At 38.4% G+C, this 16,608-nt stretch overlaps 1 protein-coding gene and 1 long non-coding RNA gene across 2 annotated transcripts; one reads left to right on the plus strand and one right to left on the minus strand.

The window, feature by feature from the left end:
- Positions 1-5,565: 5,565 nt before the first annotated feature.
- Positions 5,566-8,462, minus strand: LOC147760895 (uncharacterized). Its single transcript, XR_015335493.1, has 3 exons — positions 8,198-8,462; positions 6,689-6,781; positions 5,566-6,282 (listed from the first exon to the last, which is right to left on the minus strand). It is a non-coding gene; the product is annotated as an uncharacterized LOC147760895 (long non-coding RNA).
- Positions 8,463-10,159: 1,697 nt separating this feature from the next.
- LOC147760896 (neural cell adhesion molecule 2-like) lies at positions 10,160-14,675 on the plus strand. Its single transcript, XM_087018105.1, has 7 exons — positions 10,160-10,397; positions 11,466-11,780; positions 12,006-12,293; positions 12,781-13,056; positions 13,218-13,508; positions 13,730-14,041; positions 14,234-14,675. The coding sequence occupies exons 1-7, from the start codon at positions 10,160-10,162 to the stop codon at positions 14,635-14,637; spliced, it is 2,124 nt and encodes a 707-aa protein (XP_086874231.1). The 3' UTR covers positions 14,638-14,675.
- Positions 14,676-16,608: the final 1,933 nt, after the last annotated feature.

Consider the following 16,608-nt stretch of genomic DNA (forward strand, 5'->3'; position numbering starts at 1 on the left):
AGCCGGGTAGGGTTTTACGGTCTCTACTCGATGTGCGCTGAGACCGAGACGGTCGCCGATTATTGCCTACGGGATACGGGCAACTCTCATCGCAGAAGCTTGACAGGGTGTTTACAATGTTACGGTCTTTCCTCGCCGCGCTGGGAGGCCGAGTTGACCGCCGCTACCAGTCACAGGCAGCCTGCAAGGGTGAGGTTGAAGAGGGGAAAGGGGCCCCCGGGGCCTCCCTTCGTAGTTTGAAGTATAATTTTTAATTTTATTGAATTTTGCAAAAACGATTCTGATGCCCAGAGACCAGGGTCGTTTTTTGACAACCAGAAACTAGTGTCGTTTTTCAAAAACGATTCTGAGAAGCCAGAATCGTTTTTGCGGAGAGAAACAGGGGTGGGCAGAGGGAGAGACAACCAGCGGTTAGCGTGTACCGCGATTAGGTAACCCTCACCGCAAAAGCCGGGCAGGGTTTTACGGTCTCTCCTCGACCAGCGCTGAGGCCGAGACGGTCGCCGATTATTGCCTACGGGGTACGGGCAACTCTCATCGCAGAAGCTTGACAGGGTGTTTTACGATGTAACGGTTTTTCCTCGACGCGCTGGGAGGTCGATTTGACCACCTCTACCAGTTTCAGGCAGCCTGCGCAGCGGAAGCAAGGAATGGGGTTAAAGAGGACCTGGGGATGGGGGTGGGGGGATAAGGGTGAGGGTGAAGAGGGGGGAAGGGGCCACCGGGGCCTCCCTTCGTAGTTTGAAGTATAATATAATATAACGCCTGTCTCGCTCGTGTGGCCGCTGATCCGCACAGGCAGCTTTCACCGCGTAGGTATTCAGGGAGTTACGCTTTTTTTCTCGGCGTGCGGTGAGGACTAGATGACCGGCCGCCTTCACAGGCCGCCTTCACAGCGTAAGCCGTGAACGGTGGGCGGATGAGAGGAAAAAGGGGGAAGGGCCCTCAGGCTCACCCTTTGTAGTTAGAGGTATAGTTTTTAATTTTATTGAATAATAATGATAAAAACGATTCTGGCAATCGGAAATCAGTGTCGGTTTTTTTTTTTTTTTTTTTTTTTTTAAACGATTCTGAGAAGCCAGAATCGTTTTTGCTGAGAGAAACAGGGGTGGACGTAGGGAGAGGCAACTGGCAATGCATTCGTGTCTACCGCGACCAGGTAACCCTCTCCGCGTATCCGGGCAGGCTGTTACGCTCTCTCGAGACGTCCGCTGATCGATGTCTAGCTGCGGTGCACAGATCATCGATAGACATCGATCGGCGGACGTCTCGAGAGAGAGTAACAGAAAGACAGAAAGACAGAAAGCAGTCAATAAAATGGCCTAAAACGTCTGTAACACTGGCCGGACAGACCTTTTGGCATAATATCTTTCGTCCTTCCTTCACTATAACACTGAGCCACACAACAGTGGTCAATTTCCTGCTTAAGTAGAGACAGCTACTCCAGTATGCGTCTCCCGCCATGTTGCATTAATTTGACACATGCAGTGTAAAATATCAGCGAAGCATTGATTGGCTTAAAAACCGGAGGCTGGGGGAAATAAACCAATCGTTTACTTTGACTTAAATACCTTTCGTTTTGAACTTGTAGGCAGTCATGTGACGCGAGAGTCCCGTGAAACTTGTGAAGTTTCGTGTTTCCGATCGAACAGTACGATCAGTCGGAAGTCGGGGAAAAAATAAAAAATTCTTTGGTTTAAATATTTTTTTCTCTTTTGGCCATTTTGAGCTTGAGAAATATGTTATTAAAAAAAAAACTACCTAATAGTCCTTATCGTGTACCAAGTGTTTTATGTGCACTAAACCCAGTTTATGTGTAGCATTCAGTATTCGGGAACGAGGAAGTAGGTCAGCTTTATCTTTGACATAACGTGCGATACGGTGTTGTGCTTGAGCTAGATGCCACACGTATGTAAGTGGTAAGTTAAATACTTGGTCATGTCTGAATATTTTCACTCCTGAGTAAAGCGTGGGTCACACTGCGCTTCCAACCTTTTGGCAAATTTTTGGCAACCTCAGTGGCAAGGAAGTTACCATAGGTTTTAAAGTGGTCACCTTAGGTTGCTAAAAGGTCGCCAGCGATCGTTGACACATGAAGGCCAATATTTGTGCACCGACTACCAGTGCGACTGAAAAAAAAAAAGAAAAAAAAATCGGTATCCCAGAGTTTCAACATCGTGGTCGATTGACGGTCTTTAGTCGCTGGTGGCCTATAGCCTATTTTTTATGTTCAGACACAGATGTGTCTGTACATATATCCGTCACCTGCTTCTGTCGCCGTCACCGTTGCCGTTGTCGCACACTTTCCGTTATAACATGATAAGTGAAAAACCGTTTTACATTTTGTCCTTTAACTTACGGAACTTAACTAGGTTTAAAAAATATTCACATTTATAATTACTGTGATTCGAATTCAGTGCTAGTTACAATATATATATATACGAGGTTGATATTAACGTTGGTAAACCCTCGGTCACAACCGGTCGTACGGGCTCTTACGGCCCGTTTGCGTCCAAATTTTGTGCAGAATCTCACGTGCCGCGCAAGTCCTTCTTGCGAAACTTGGAGTTTGCAGACAGCACGTAAGCACATACGGAGGATGTTGGACATGTCCAAAAGATTCTACTAATAATCTGCGAACAGCGATTCAACTTCAAATATGCCCCCAAAAGGCAAGGGAAAGAAGCTAAGAGAGCAGAAAAGAAGGAAGAAGGAAAAAGAAAGAAGGGTAGAACAGGAGGCAAAACTGACGTACAGGGTCTGTACGTCATTACAAGCGTGTGAGGAAGTGTGAAGCAAAAGGAAATTACTTTCGCTGTGCCTAGCATTCTCTTCACAAATGATGAGTGCGTGCCACGTACGCAGGTAGCAAGACAAACTCAATAAATAAGTACATCGCACCTTGCAATTAGCGTCCCTGCTTCTCACGTGGATCCTGCGACTCGCAAGGCAGACTTGTGCCTTTCCTTTGCAAGTTTTTCTCTACCTCTATGAACTCTACGGACTCCACTGCACCCAAATTTCGCAGGGGCCGTACGATCCTAAAATTCGTGCGTCCGGTTGTGACCAAGGCTTTAGGTTTGTTTTCTTACAATTGCAAAATGAGCAAAATACGTAATAAAACAACCTGACGTCCAAGTATTACAACAGCCAACACGTCCCCTTCTCTTTGTGAAGTTGTTTTTTGATGTTTTTTTTTTTTTACTAGAACGTTTTTCCTGTCCTCTGAGAGGGGTATGGTTGCCATACTGCAACCTTGTTACAACCGGTGTGCGATCAAATATGCCAAAGCTCGCAAAATGTCACATGCGACCACCCAATTCTGTGGTTGCCAACACGCTGCAAAAGCAGCGTGACTGAGCCTTAACAGCATTTTCAGCACTATGCGTTAAGCCCCCTTTACACTGGACGGCGTCCGAGGTATCTGTATGTATGTATGCCCCCCTTTGATAGTAAAAAGAAAATAATAATAATATTTTACGTGCTGACAACTGACCGATCATTGAGTAGCCACTCTGCCTCCAAACTAATGTTTTTGCTTCGACTACAGCGATGCCAGTTTCACCTACATATATCACACAAAGGGCACAGAAAGGATGCCGTCCAGTGTGTAGGTTTTTTTGATACATGGGCTGATTAGTCGTCCCCTTCGACAACTTTCCTCTCTCAGTGCGATACATGCATATGCACTAGAAAGAGACATGACAGGGGATAAACTGCATTTCTCCAAGGAGACACTATCTGTATGCTCGAATTCCAAATATATTTCAATATTATTAATGCGACTCTAATAAACGATTGTATACATATTTAACCCCATAAAGCCCGTCACCGCATATGTGCGGTTCAATTATCGCTTACCCCAAACGCCCAGAACCGCATATGTGCGTATCTGGGAAAGACCGGCTTCTGTACTCTTTTGTATCGTGAGTCATGAAATGATATATAGTTTAACATCCGGGTATGTTTCTTGTCTCTCATTGCCACCATTTTTAAAGGCGATAGAAATATATATGAGCGAGAAAACGGCGATTTTCAAGACGTAGTTGGAGAAAGTAAAATCAAGATGGCGGCTCCTCGCTACGGTAGGGATCTGCGAAGGGATACTGTTATTGAAATGATTAAAAACCCGGACTTTTATGAGAAGTTTTTGTGTGACATTGACATAGTCAGTGACGATGATATTCATTTATTTATGATATAAAGGACGATAGAAATATATATGAGCGAGAAATCGGCGATTTTCTAGACTTAGCTGGAGAAAGTAAAATCAAAATGGCGACTTCTCACTACGGAAGGGGCCTGCGAATGGATACTTGTATTGAAATGATTGAAAACTACGACACTGATAAGGTGTTTTTGAGTGACAGTGATATAGACAGTGACGATGATATTCCTTTATTTATGATATAAGTTTTATAGATGTTTTTTGTCATAGATGGTGTTAAAATTTGACTTCTATTCAGCCCTGGCCACGAAGTTCAGGTGAGCTGAAAAGCTGGCTCATGTTTACCTGATAGCAAAACGAGCATAACTTGGAATTTAATGGAGGTAACTTGCTGAAATTTCCTGGATTGAAAGTTACTTTAATCAAGGAGTTATAACAGAAGGAGATTACACGCAAGCCTTTCTATTGTCCGATGTCTGTTACGGTGGGCGGAGCTAGCTACGGGGGGCCTCCGGTCTCAAGGTTTCGTCTGCGTCGCTCTCCTCAGCTTGGAGATAAATTTCATATGCGTTATTTCGCGTTAGAATTCGAGATCAGTAATGTCAAAGCGCCGCTGTATGCTGACGATTTTTTTCACAGGTAATTATTTGGACGATGTGCTGGAAGGGAACGATATCATAGAAAGCGATTATAAGGTGGTGACTGAGGATGGTCGCCATGAGCTTTTTTTAGTCGGTGATAGATGGCTTTTTTATGGCACAACCCGGTGAAAAATCACCAAGGAGAAGTCAAAAGAAAACGTCCCAACTGTGGTTTGTGAAAATGACGTTCAAGTGAACGTCTGTCCTCACTGCCAAAGGACATAATATTAATACATTAACGTTTGGACCCTCCTGCCCTTGGGTCCCATAAACATATACATTGTGACAGTGCCTACGCTTTGTGTCTGGTTTTAAATTTCTTTAAGTATTTTTTCTCTCACTCGGTATAATTTTAATATTATAATGCATATTATAATGCATCTATACTCTGTTAAAATCTCTTAAGAGATTTTAACAAAAAACCCAACTTTTTAGAAAAAAACCAGGGACTAACTTTGAATGTAAAAATGGATTCATTAACTATTGGTAAGCATGGGAAAATTGTTGTTTACTCCAGGAAAATTCATTTTTTGGCCGAAACGAAGAGTTATTATTGCTTTAAGAATAATTTTTATTCATTCAGAAATATATTTATGTACAAAATATATCAGAAATTTTAGTATTCACTGAGCTCTTTAAAGTGAAACAAATAAAGATGAGTATATTGAATTTCAAACTATTATTTACTATATTAACTTAAAATATCTTTTAAGTCAACTCTATACTCAAGCACTCTATACTCATGAAAGTAGCATCTGTGAGTAAAACCATTTTATTATATCAATAGAAGAACAAAAACAAAAATTTTACACATAAGCAGTAATAAATGAAGTCATAAGAATGATTAAGTTGCTACAGTTTTCCAGTTTTATGCAGTCTATGATGGCATTTTTTTCAACCGTGCAAATAGAAATAATTATATTCTTTTTTATCTGACTTGCTGATACCAGTCTGTGCCAGATACTATTCCACTTACAGGCCAGCAAGGTCTGAGAATCTAATGGGCCGAATGAAAAAAAAAATCCTAGAAGATAAAGTGGTTAATTCTTACAAATAGGATGAAAAACATGGGATTTTCAAAAGGTTATTATAGATCAAGACAACACTTAGTAAGAACATTTATAAAATGTAACAGCTGAAAAAATTAACTGGTAAGTAAGCAGTAAGTGACTGCTTTAAAGAAATTTCACTGAAACAGAAATTTCACTGGCAATCAACAATTTATATATAGGTTTTGAATTTTTTTCCATGTAACAGTAACATAAAATTTATGTCCACTTTTGCAATGTATAGAGTCAGTTAGGTGACTGAAAATAATTTAAAATGTCATAAAGGAGCACTATTAATTTAATGCAATCTCTGTTGGCCAGTCTTATCCAGTTTCTTCTCCAAAAAGGACAACTCAAGTGAGAATTTCTTCAGGGCCTTTTCTTCTGCCTTGCTAATGCCATGCCACTCAGAAAAGAGAGAAACCTGTAGGTTAGAAAAAAAAACATAATAATAGCATTATGAACTACTAGTATCCATGTAGACATTATGGAATTATGCAGTGAAGTTCAATGCGTCTTGTTATGACTTGACTGAAATAATGTTCACCACATAAATGAACAATTTACAACTAAATTCATATAGAACATCAAGATTCATGATCACAAGCTAATAACCCCAAGAAATTGAAAGAAATTGTACTTATTACAAGAAATTATTTAAATCTGCCCTGGTCCCTACTCTTCTGACAGGACAAAAAGGGGATTTCAGAGAGGCTGGTTGCTAAAAGGAAAATGCCCAAGGTTGTTGTATTTTGAAAAAAAAATTAAATAGGGTACTGTTGTTAGTGAATGTTTAATGCATCTTAGGCATTATGACAAAAGTAACTTACCCCAGACACACTGACCTCCTTTTTTCATTGACATATTTTAATTTTTTCCAGCCTGACCATAATTCATATATTCAATGCAGCCTTCTCCCATATCTATAATAGAAAAAAAAAACTTGAGTAGTGTTAAGATATGCATGTCAAATTCATTATCAATTTTGAGAGAATTTCTGTTTCAACACTACAAGATGAAATATTTAATTTCAAGTAATGAATAAACCTTAATAGAGTTCTATTCTTTTGTAACCACCAAGGCAAAGCTTCTTTCTTAAAATGAACTGAAACATCCAAGCTTGCCACCTAACATGCCAAAGTAGTGAAGTATAATTTAAGTAGAGAAGCAAGTACCCCTTAATTATAGAGGTGTCTTACACAATAAAGTGTGTCTTACACACCTCGACTCAAAGAGAGATGTGTAGTGAGATAACAGGTAAAGTAATTGGTGGAGCCTAGGTGAACTTAAAACCTTAAGACTTTAAATTAAGAAGCACCAGGATTCATGTGTGTTCTTTTTTCAAAGGTTTAATATGAATTAAAACATATATATGTAAAAAGAAGACTAAATAAGTTAAAAATAACTATACCAAAGACACTGTGAAGTCTAACTTCCTGTTAGACCGCCATGATGGAAAATGCTGGGTGGAGGCAAAATTTTCCAGTCAAAAAAACTGAGCACTTTACTTTAACAACAAAGTTACCACTCCAAAGCCACCCACCATGGTGAGAAGAAAAATGATGACCAACTGTCATGATAAGTCTTTTTAGATTTAGACATGAAAAAGGTAAAGGCCAAAATGGTACATTTACCCATAACACTAGAGTAAAAAATTGGTATTCTGAACAAATCGGGTTATTTTTTTCAAGAAATATTGGAGCAGTATCCATGCAATATATACCACGCCACGACCAAGATGTTCAAGAATCTAAACACTCCAAATTTTTTTATAATCTTGCATTTGAAAAGTACAAAAAGCGGTAAGGCTTTTGGCCATAACAAGCGTAACACTTTTTGATCGGAACTCATGAAAATTGTCAATTGTCGTATCCAAGCTAGACCACATGTAAAATCGCAAAAAAAAAACAATACTGCTCAAGCAAGTGTGTTGCACACATAACAGTTAGTTAAATTTTATGACTGTCATGTGACACAAGTTTCAAAAAGTAGGAGGAAAATGTCTTTTGGAGTAATTTTTTTTTCGAAATATTAACAAGATGGCGGCTTAAGCATCTGCTTGTTATTCGGCTACTGAAAGTGCACCTAAGTTTTATTCTTTGCTATTCCCACAAATTACTTAACAATTGCAACTGTATAAAGACCAAACTTTCTTCATCTGATACTATATTTATAGGCACTTGTTATGAGTGGGAAATATTTTTCGTGCAATATTTATTCTCCACACACCACCTCGCGAGATCAACGTGAAGCTGGACACTTACACAGTGAGACCCTACGACATAAAAGTTGCAATTTATCTTCATATTTCGTGTAGTTATGCATTTAAAAGCACTTACCTGTTTTTTGAAAACCTTGTCCAACGTAATATCATATAAATTCTGTATTTCTCTCATTTTTTAGAAACTTGGGACTCCGTTTCTGTTTCTGTCCTCAAAAATCAACAGACGAAGGCACAGATACTAACAAACGAGATTTAAACGAGAGTAGCAATTAAGCGTAACAGAGATAGGCATCCATTGTTCTCTGGGTTCTATTCATTCCGACCAATGAGAGACCGTAATACGGGCTCCGCCCCCACGCGTGTAATCTCCTTCTGTTATAACTCCTTGCTTTAATTGACATCATCTCTGTGAATTTTCAGGCAAATGTTTGGAGAAATAAAAAAAATTAATGTGCATAAGATAAATCAACTTTGTTTTATTTCACCCATTACCAAATGAAAATGTACTTTTTAACCGGCCATAACTTTTGGTACTGCATGTTGAATTTAAATATAATTCTATTTTCATTTAGCTTGAAATATTGGCTTTTTAAAAATGTATACTTTGTATGGGTAATAAGAGCAAACTAACAAATTATGGCCAATTTACTGAGGTGACCCGGCTTTTCAAGGCTAGCTCACAGAATTAATTGGGCGCAGCAGAACTTTATGGGTCAGCATTAACTGGGTTCTATGGGGTTAAGCAAAATAGGTCTTGCAGAAACAACTAGGAAGTAAATGCATGATTGTGCAAGTGGAAATGGTGTACGAATCTTTGACGAAAACACAATAACTGTGATCCTTAAAGATCTACACTTATAAGTGATTAAAATAATAAATTTTATCAGTGTTTTCAAAACCATCAAATGCATGCTATGTATATTTTCAGAATTATTGCACACTGTGAACGTGTTGATGTAATGGGAGCCAGAAGCGAGTCAAAGCAAACCTTGATATTTATATGGATATATTCACTTATAAATTTCACAGTCATTGGGATAACAAAAGGTACGTTACTATGTACATTGTGTGGTGCTTTGGCCGAAAAATAATGCCACCAGCACACATTTTCATGTACGAAAACATACCTTTAACTCTGCTATGAACTTGATATCGTACATAATCTAAATAAATATGATATATTTAGTAATTTATCTGGCGTCTATTGAAAAGTAGATCAATCGAGCTTCTGCACATTATCAAATTAGTTTCGATCCCCTTTCTAAATAATAGCTAATACACCAACCTATATCAGGTAATAGGTATATAGGCTAATTTTCGTGATATAATCTTGTAAAGGGATGAAGTTACGACCCATACCAATTGCTATCTCAGCCCAAAATAGAAAGGTGTAAAATTGTCGATTAAATTTAAGCTTTGAGTTGCCTATGCTTATACATTGCAACGAAAAAAAATATAAACGCTGATATTTTATATTTTCAAGGCTTTTTTATTGTTTTAAATCTGTACAAAGATACATTTTCAGTATCTGGATGGTAATAAAGGGTTACAATAGCCTTAATATCAACCATGATTGGAATAAAGACCAACCGCACGAAAACGCAGTAGATACTCAAGCGCAGTAGACTACTGCAATCTTACTGAAAACATGCTTCAAATCTGCTTCGATTTGGGAGCTAATTAGCATATTTGAAACATGCTTCTGTCATGCTGCTAATCTACTGCAATAAAGCTCCTCTCTGTAAAAACCTATGTACTTTTTAGAGTAGAATTGCAGTAGGCTATACTGCATTTCTACTGCAAATATGCTCCACACCACTACTGCGTTAATGCTTCTTTGCTACTTTGATACTACTCCGTTTTCGTGCGGGTTAATTAAGTTTTCGGCTTTTTCAGGGGCTTAAAAATGCAAAACAATATTTGGCTTTCACTTGTCTTTTATATATAAATAGGTGCATCCTGTAACTGGTTAGTTTCAACGTCTTCCACATTGGATGGTGTTCTAGGAGGATCTGTTGTTCTACCATGTTTATTTACTATAAGTAACGGGGCTGCTCCTGTCTACACTGTCACATGGATGACCTCCAGTAACACCCTGGTACAGACATATTTCAATGGTGTACTCCAACCACCAAGCACCAACACATGGGGAGGCAGAGCCAGCCTCACTGACCAGGCATCTCTGAGGCTGAACTCTATAACACAGCAGGACGGTGGACAGTACACTTGTAAGATCCGTTTGGTGATTGTAACAGGTTGCACAGTAGATGCAAACGACTTCGAGAGACGGGCTCATACCAGGATTGCCGTGACAGGTAGGAAGTGTATTATGTAGACTCTCACTTCTCTGGTTTGCACCTGTATAGTAGACGCAGTGGCGGATTTAGAGGGGGGTTCAGGGGGATTCTGACCCCCCTTTTCGATTTCTGAAAAATATATCAAACCAACGGTCCTCTCTAAAAAATAAGAATTTTGACTAGCTGAATCATACTTGTTAACAGTGCCAAATGGCACCGTTCGTCCTCTAAAATACCAAAATAATTCGGGGCCTTTCAGTGGGCCCCGAGCCCCACGCGAAGGAGGGGGGAGGTCTGCTTCGCATCCGTAGATCCCCCCTTCAAATAATAATTGGTCCGTCCCTGAGAGGGGACAGGTAGTGTTGGTAGATTGCTTTAAGTCATTTTCTGTGCGCCTAGGATAAGGGTACATTATATATCTAACTCGAGTATCCCACATCAGAAATACCACGCCAAACTATGTTTTGCAATATTCTTCCCCAACATTAACTTAGAGCAAGAATCACGGCTAAATATCAGCACTACATTTCAGGACCAGATTTACACTATAATATAAATCATTTACAATAGAAATAAAAGTGTATGAAATTACCATAGCTAGCTTTATGTGCGATGGCTAGAAGTTAACCAGAACTTGTTTCATTTCTGTCCTACTCTATTCAGTTCTGATGTGGTCCGTTAGTAATACAAAGTGCCAAACCTGGAAATTACATCTCCATTTTTGGGCCTTTTTATGGACCGAATTGTTATATATATATATATATATATATATATATATATATATATATATATATATATATATATATATATATACCGGCCTCAGAAGAGAAATAATTCAAGTGATTAATGTTTGTTTCAAGAACATTTTATTCTAAACTCTAATCTCTAGACCATTGAAAACGTAGTAGATGAAGTCGTATTGGAATTGACTACAAACAGTTTAATACAAAAAGTATGCAAAATGCACATTTAATTCCCATCAATAGCCAACCAACTACAACTGGAATGTTAAAGTTTCTTTTAAATATCAATCGTATGCTGTCCCCATTTTCTTTGAAACAGGTAATTTCATTAACTTCATTTTAGTAAAACCATCTAATATGACAATTAGAGGTCTAAGCGGACTTGTTCCTGAGGGGATGCCAACTAGTGTCCAGTGTACCATAGGACGAATACTATTACCAACTCCATATGACGTCTACTTCAAACAAGGAGATGCTACGGAGTACAAATTGTCAGGTTTATCAACCTCCAGTAATTCTGATGGTACCATATCTGTCACAGCGTCTACATCTGTCCAGCTTGATAAGTCAGATAATCGGAAGCCATTCCAGTGTATTGTGAGGAACAGAGGAAATGGGACTGCCCTAGGATCTACTAATGTTACTATGCAGGTGGCATGTACGTAACGGGTACAGTTTTAGCTGCCATATTAGCAATTAAGTAAATTACCGGATGCTGTTCGATGGATAGATTCTCATTTCTCAACACGTGGTATTTTAAACCGTGGTCTTTTAAACAGAAGTACATACATTTTGCACTGGCATCGACACTTATAAGCTCTCGCACTGAAAAGGTCCACAACTATATACATATACTTATCATGCTTAACTCTATTTTTTCCAGATCCACCAACATCAGCATTATTATCCCTGGTTGAAAAAAGTACATCTGACCCCATCCAAGCAGGTGACCAAGTTGTATTCCAATGTACAACACTAGATGGTAACCCAGCTCCAATCCTCCAGATATATAGAGGAAGTACTGCAGTATCCAATACAGGATCCTCACCACTGAAGTACCCTAGAATCATACTGGGCAGTGATAACCTGGCTACATTCACATGTAAAGCCACTACCACGGGACTATCTGGAGAAATAACATCTAATGTACTCAACTTGGCTGACATACACTGTGAGTTTATATACGTATCATGCATGAATTCTAGTACATATATTTTCCGAAAGCAGAGCATCAAAATGATCCACTATTGTCAAAGTTGGAAATGGGTAATTGAAATGTTACTTTTCATTTTGTTTCGATTTTTTTATAATTGATCATGCATTTTTTTTATCTTTTTGACATATTTTATTCGATATCTTCATTTAACATATGTCTGATGGGATAACTATGTTTCAGATGTGTGCCTACAATTACAGGTACTTTAATACTATCTATTTACTGTGTCCAGAACATCAGTTTACCCGTGTTATTGCAGTTTTTTCATGGTCCCGTAGGGTGAATCCTCCTCACTTCCGTCACATGTTCAGATGCTGCAAATATGGTGACAGCGGATAAATATAGATGAACAACTGTTAGTTTGTTTCTTCCGTTTTTTTAGAATGATTTTCAGCACGGGCGATTTAATGACTGCTATTCCCTTTTCTCAAAATAATTTCAGATAGACCAACAGTCACGGTAACACTTAAGGGTAATCCGGTGACAGTGGCCGAGGCGGATGACGTCACATTACAATGTGATGCACGTGGCAACCCTCCTGTGTATACGGAATATAGGTGGACGCATATTACATTCAAGAGTCCCGAGTCTCAATTAGTGTCAACTGGGAGAGAGTTGGTGCTGTCACGTGTTACATATTTAGACAACGGTGAATACGTTTGTGGTGTTAGAAACAGCGTTGGACAAGGCTTGGGGAGGAAGAGGCTAAACGTACTGTGTAAGTAGATAGTTAGCATATAATATTGCATAACTACATATAAATGGAATATGGTATCCTTTAGTGTTGAAGATAATATCTTTTACCAAATCACTGTGAACATACTTTAAAATGTAGGGCATCCTTTTAATGTATTATTAATAAAATAAAACCCATTTCAGATTCACCAAAGATCGCAGTGGAATCACGCATAGGTTCTGCATCTATCGGCGAACCAGCCACATTGTCTATCTCAGTTACCGCTAACCCAGCCAATGTTTCATTTTCCTGGAAGAAGAGAGTTGGCGATGGCAGGGAGCCTGTTGTTGCCGGTGTTGTCCTTACTGATCCAAGTTCATTGAAAAGTAAACTGTTTATTCCTAGTGTACAAGGAAGTGATTACGGACAGTATGTGTGCACAGTGTCACACACAGTGGGTAGCCGGGAATTTACTTTTGAGATAAGACCGAAAGGTACAAGAAAATAATTATTTGACAGTGTCAGTCATATCTTGTGTGATGTTTAGAATCCGTAAAACGATACAAATATAAATAATGTCATGTGGATTTTCCTAAATTCATTTATTGGTATTAGAGAATCTAACCAAAACATGTTCGTTTTTAATCCGCATGAACATTTTCACACACTGTGTCCGACATCTATGTCACTGTACCCCCCTTTTAATCAATGTCAGGACCCCCAGAAAGACCCACAGATTTCAGGATATCAAGCTGGACATCGGTTTCCGTCACATTAACCTGGATGTCCGGGTTTAGCGGAGGCAGTAATCAGTCATTTCACATCCAGTACAAGGAGACGTCTGGAACTCGATGGCAAAAGGATGATCAACTCGTCTTCCCTGATCCTGGTTACATGAAGACATCCAAGGCAAAAGTAAACAACCTCAACCCAACCACGTCGTATGATTTTCGTTTGGTTTCTATCAACAATCACCCGTCCACCAACGGCAGTGGCTTTACTGGCGCTTTTACACAGAAAACAAAAGGTACATTTTAAGTAGCGGATAACTGTTAAACCATATAACACAGAATGCATTTTCCTTAAACGCCCCTAATTTAAGGTATCAAAAAAATTACAATATTAAAGTATTCGGATATATGCCTATAGACATAAAAAGGGGAACCCACCCTTTAGTTATTCTATAAGATAATGGCTAGTGTTTTGTTTTTATTTTTAGCCAGACCCAAAGTCCTAGATGATAAAGTATCCGTCTCCATCACGCCCACTGTGGCTACTGTTAGCTGGACAATATCGAGTGGAATCGAGGACATCACCAGCTACGTGGTTAAATACTGTGAGAGAGGCACCGTGGTTTGTAACAGGCACAAAGTGTCAAACGGTACAGCTACCTCGGCCGTTATAACCCTAGATGAAGGATTCCAGGACTACACGTTCTCACTGCTGGTTTATGAAGAAGATGACCTGGTACAGGTTGTCAATCAACCAACATCAGGTGAGTACGGTGTCAAAAATGTTATCTTACTAAAGCAAAAGTTATTGCTTCACAAAAATGTAAATGTCAAAATAATTGTTCCAGTGCATTGTTCAATAACCAGCAGTTTTATTTATTTAACAAGTTAACAATCTAATTTTCTATTCAAACATTTAAACTCGGAACGCTTTTTTTTTGGGGGGGGGATTGACAAAGCTGATATCTACATGTGCGAAACTGTAAGCTGATAACACAATTATTATAAGACAATTACGGTTGTATTTAATAACTGTTATTGATCAAAACACTTGCATTGCGTATGCAGAGCCATCCCCAGTCCAGCTTCAAGAGGGCGTGATAGTTGGCACTGTGGTTGCTGTACTCGTGTTGGTCATATTGGCTGTGATAACTGCATTTGTTATGCGTCACTTCAGAAAGTCGAAGAGTGGAAGAGGTGGGTCTTTTTTTGTCGACTCAGTGAAAACCACATATTTTAGTTATAGATTTTTAAATTAAAATAGAACAAACGTCGACTTGAGAATATATTGTACTGCAAACTGCAATGAATCAGTTCAAAACACAAACCAAAAAAGAAAAAAAATAATGATAATAAAATAAACGCCTTAAAACAAAACTATAATGAAAGTTGTATAAGAATCAATGGAAAGATCAATCACATAAAATGCAATATGATACTTCTAATTTATCCCAAACCATCTAGATGTACCTAGCCGAGAGACACCAGCGACAGGTGGGATAACTGAGATGAAGGATCTAAACTCACAACCCCCAGTGGTGAGTAGAATATGAGCTTAAGTATTTGAACATGAAGTTTTGTTGGGCGTTTCTGTTGTAAGACTGCGCTTTTACAGTCAGTGTCAATGTTTAGATGTTTTTATGGCTGTCAAACCGTTATGGACGTTCACACAAGTTTCATAACACCGACCGTGTTTTCGTTATTTAACAAAATTTTAATTGTATTTTCTCTACTGAGTATTTGATACAAACAAGATACAAACAAGCTACAGCCATTTCATTTTGTTGAGGTTTAATGGATCCATATCCATGCTCTTAGCAATGAATCCTTTGTTGGTCAGATGCAACTGTGGACTTGCAGTCATATTTCTTGAGGGTGTCTGTAAAAACTTGTATCTCGTAAACATACATGTGCTTACTAATTTTCTAATATTTTCAGAAGCCCCCGGCTACGGAAAGCAGTATCTATGATGTTCCTGATCATCAAGTAAATGAAACTCCCATCTACACAGACCTCCAGCCTCATAGTGCTATGCGATGAGTCCTGAAGAAGACATATCGAAAGCGGTAGTGAACATTCCTCAAGCGTATGAACAATGTTTTCTTTTTTCTCCATGAAAGAATAAATGAAAAAAAATATTTATTAATATATTTGACAACGTTAAAGGTGGAACACATTACAAAATTGATTTCGTTCCATCTTTAAATTAAAATTCACCTATTATATCAAACCAATAACTGTTTTATATGTACCACGCACGTGCATCACCAATTCACAAAATTAGAAATATAGAAGTTATAGAAAAAAAAGCGATAGTTTAGTGTTAACAGGCTGTCTTTGCTAGATAGAATCGGTGCAACTGTTCAAATATTTAGAATCTGTGCACTTAAGATAGCAGTAAATTGCTAATATTTTTAATAAGTCAGTACTTTACTGCCTAGCATTTTGTCTTTCTACAAAAAAAAAAATTGTGTATTACCCTGTCGTAAAATCGTGAATGAAAATTTGACACTATTGTACATAAAATCTTATTGCCACGCCATCATAACTACTTAGGGTGCCCATGAAATAAGAACATATCCCATCTTGGGCCTGTGTACATAAAATGCACCAGATGTTCAGTGTATCACCAAATATGCCAATGGTATTTACATCTACATGGACAAAAGGTAAAGGAATAAGTTTCTTCTTATATCAAGTTGAAATATTTTTATTGTTGCTTTGGAACTCAATTACGGCATGGTTGAATGATGTATTTTGGATAAATTATACAGAAACTGGAGGAAGAAAAATGTGAATAAAGCTAATACGACGTTGATTTTTTAATATATATTGACAACTGAGACGCGTTCGACATAAAATA

This window comes from Lingula anatina, chromosome 7, assembly GCF_051362555.1.
Source record: "Lingula anatina isolate TDL-2025a chromosome 7, LinAna3.0, whole genome shotgun sequence".
Lineage (NCBI taxonomy): Eukaryota > Metazoa > Brachiopoda > Lingulata > Lingulida > Lingulidae > Lingula > Lingula anatina.

Excerpts from the sequence above, each read along its gene's own strand:
- LOC147760896 (XM_087018105.1), top strand. The coding sequence starts at position 10,160 with ATGACCTCCAGTAACACCCTGGTACAGACATATTTCAATGGTGTACTC. Across the intron at positions 13,057-13,217 it reads GAAGAGGCTAAACGTACTGT|ATTCACCAAAGATCGCAGTG; the intron begins GTAAGTAGATAG and ends AACCCATTTCAG. Across the intron at positions 13,509-13,729 it reads TTTTGAGATAAGACCGAAAG|GACCCCCAGAAAGACCCACA; the intron begins GTACAAGAAAAT and ends AATCAATGTCAG.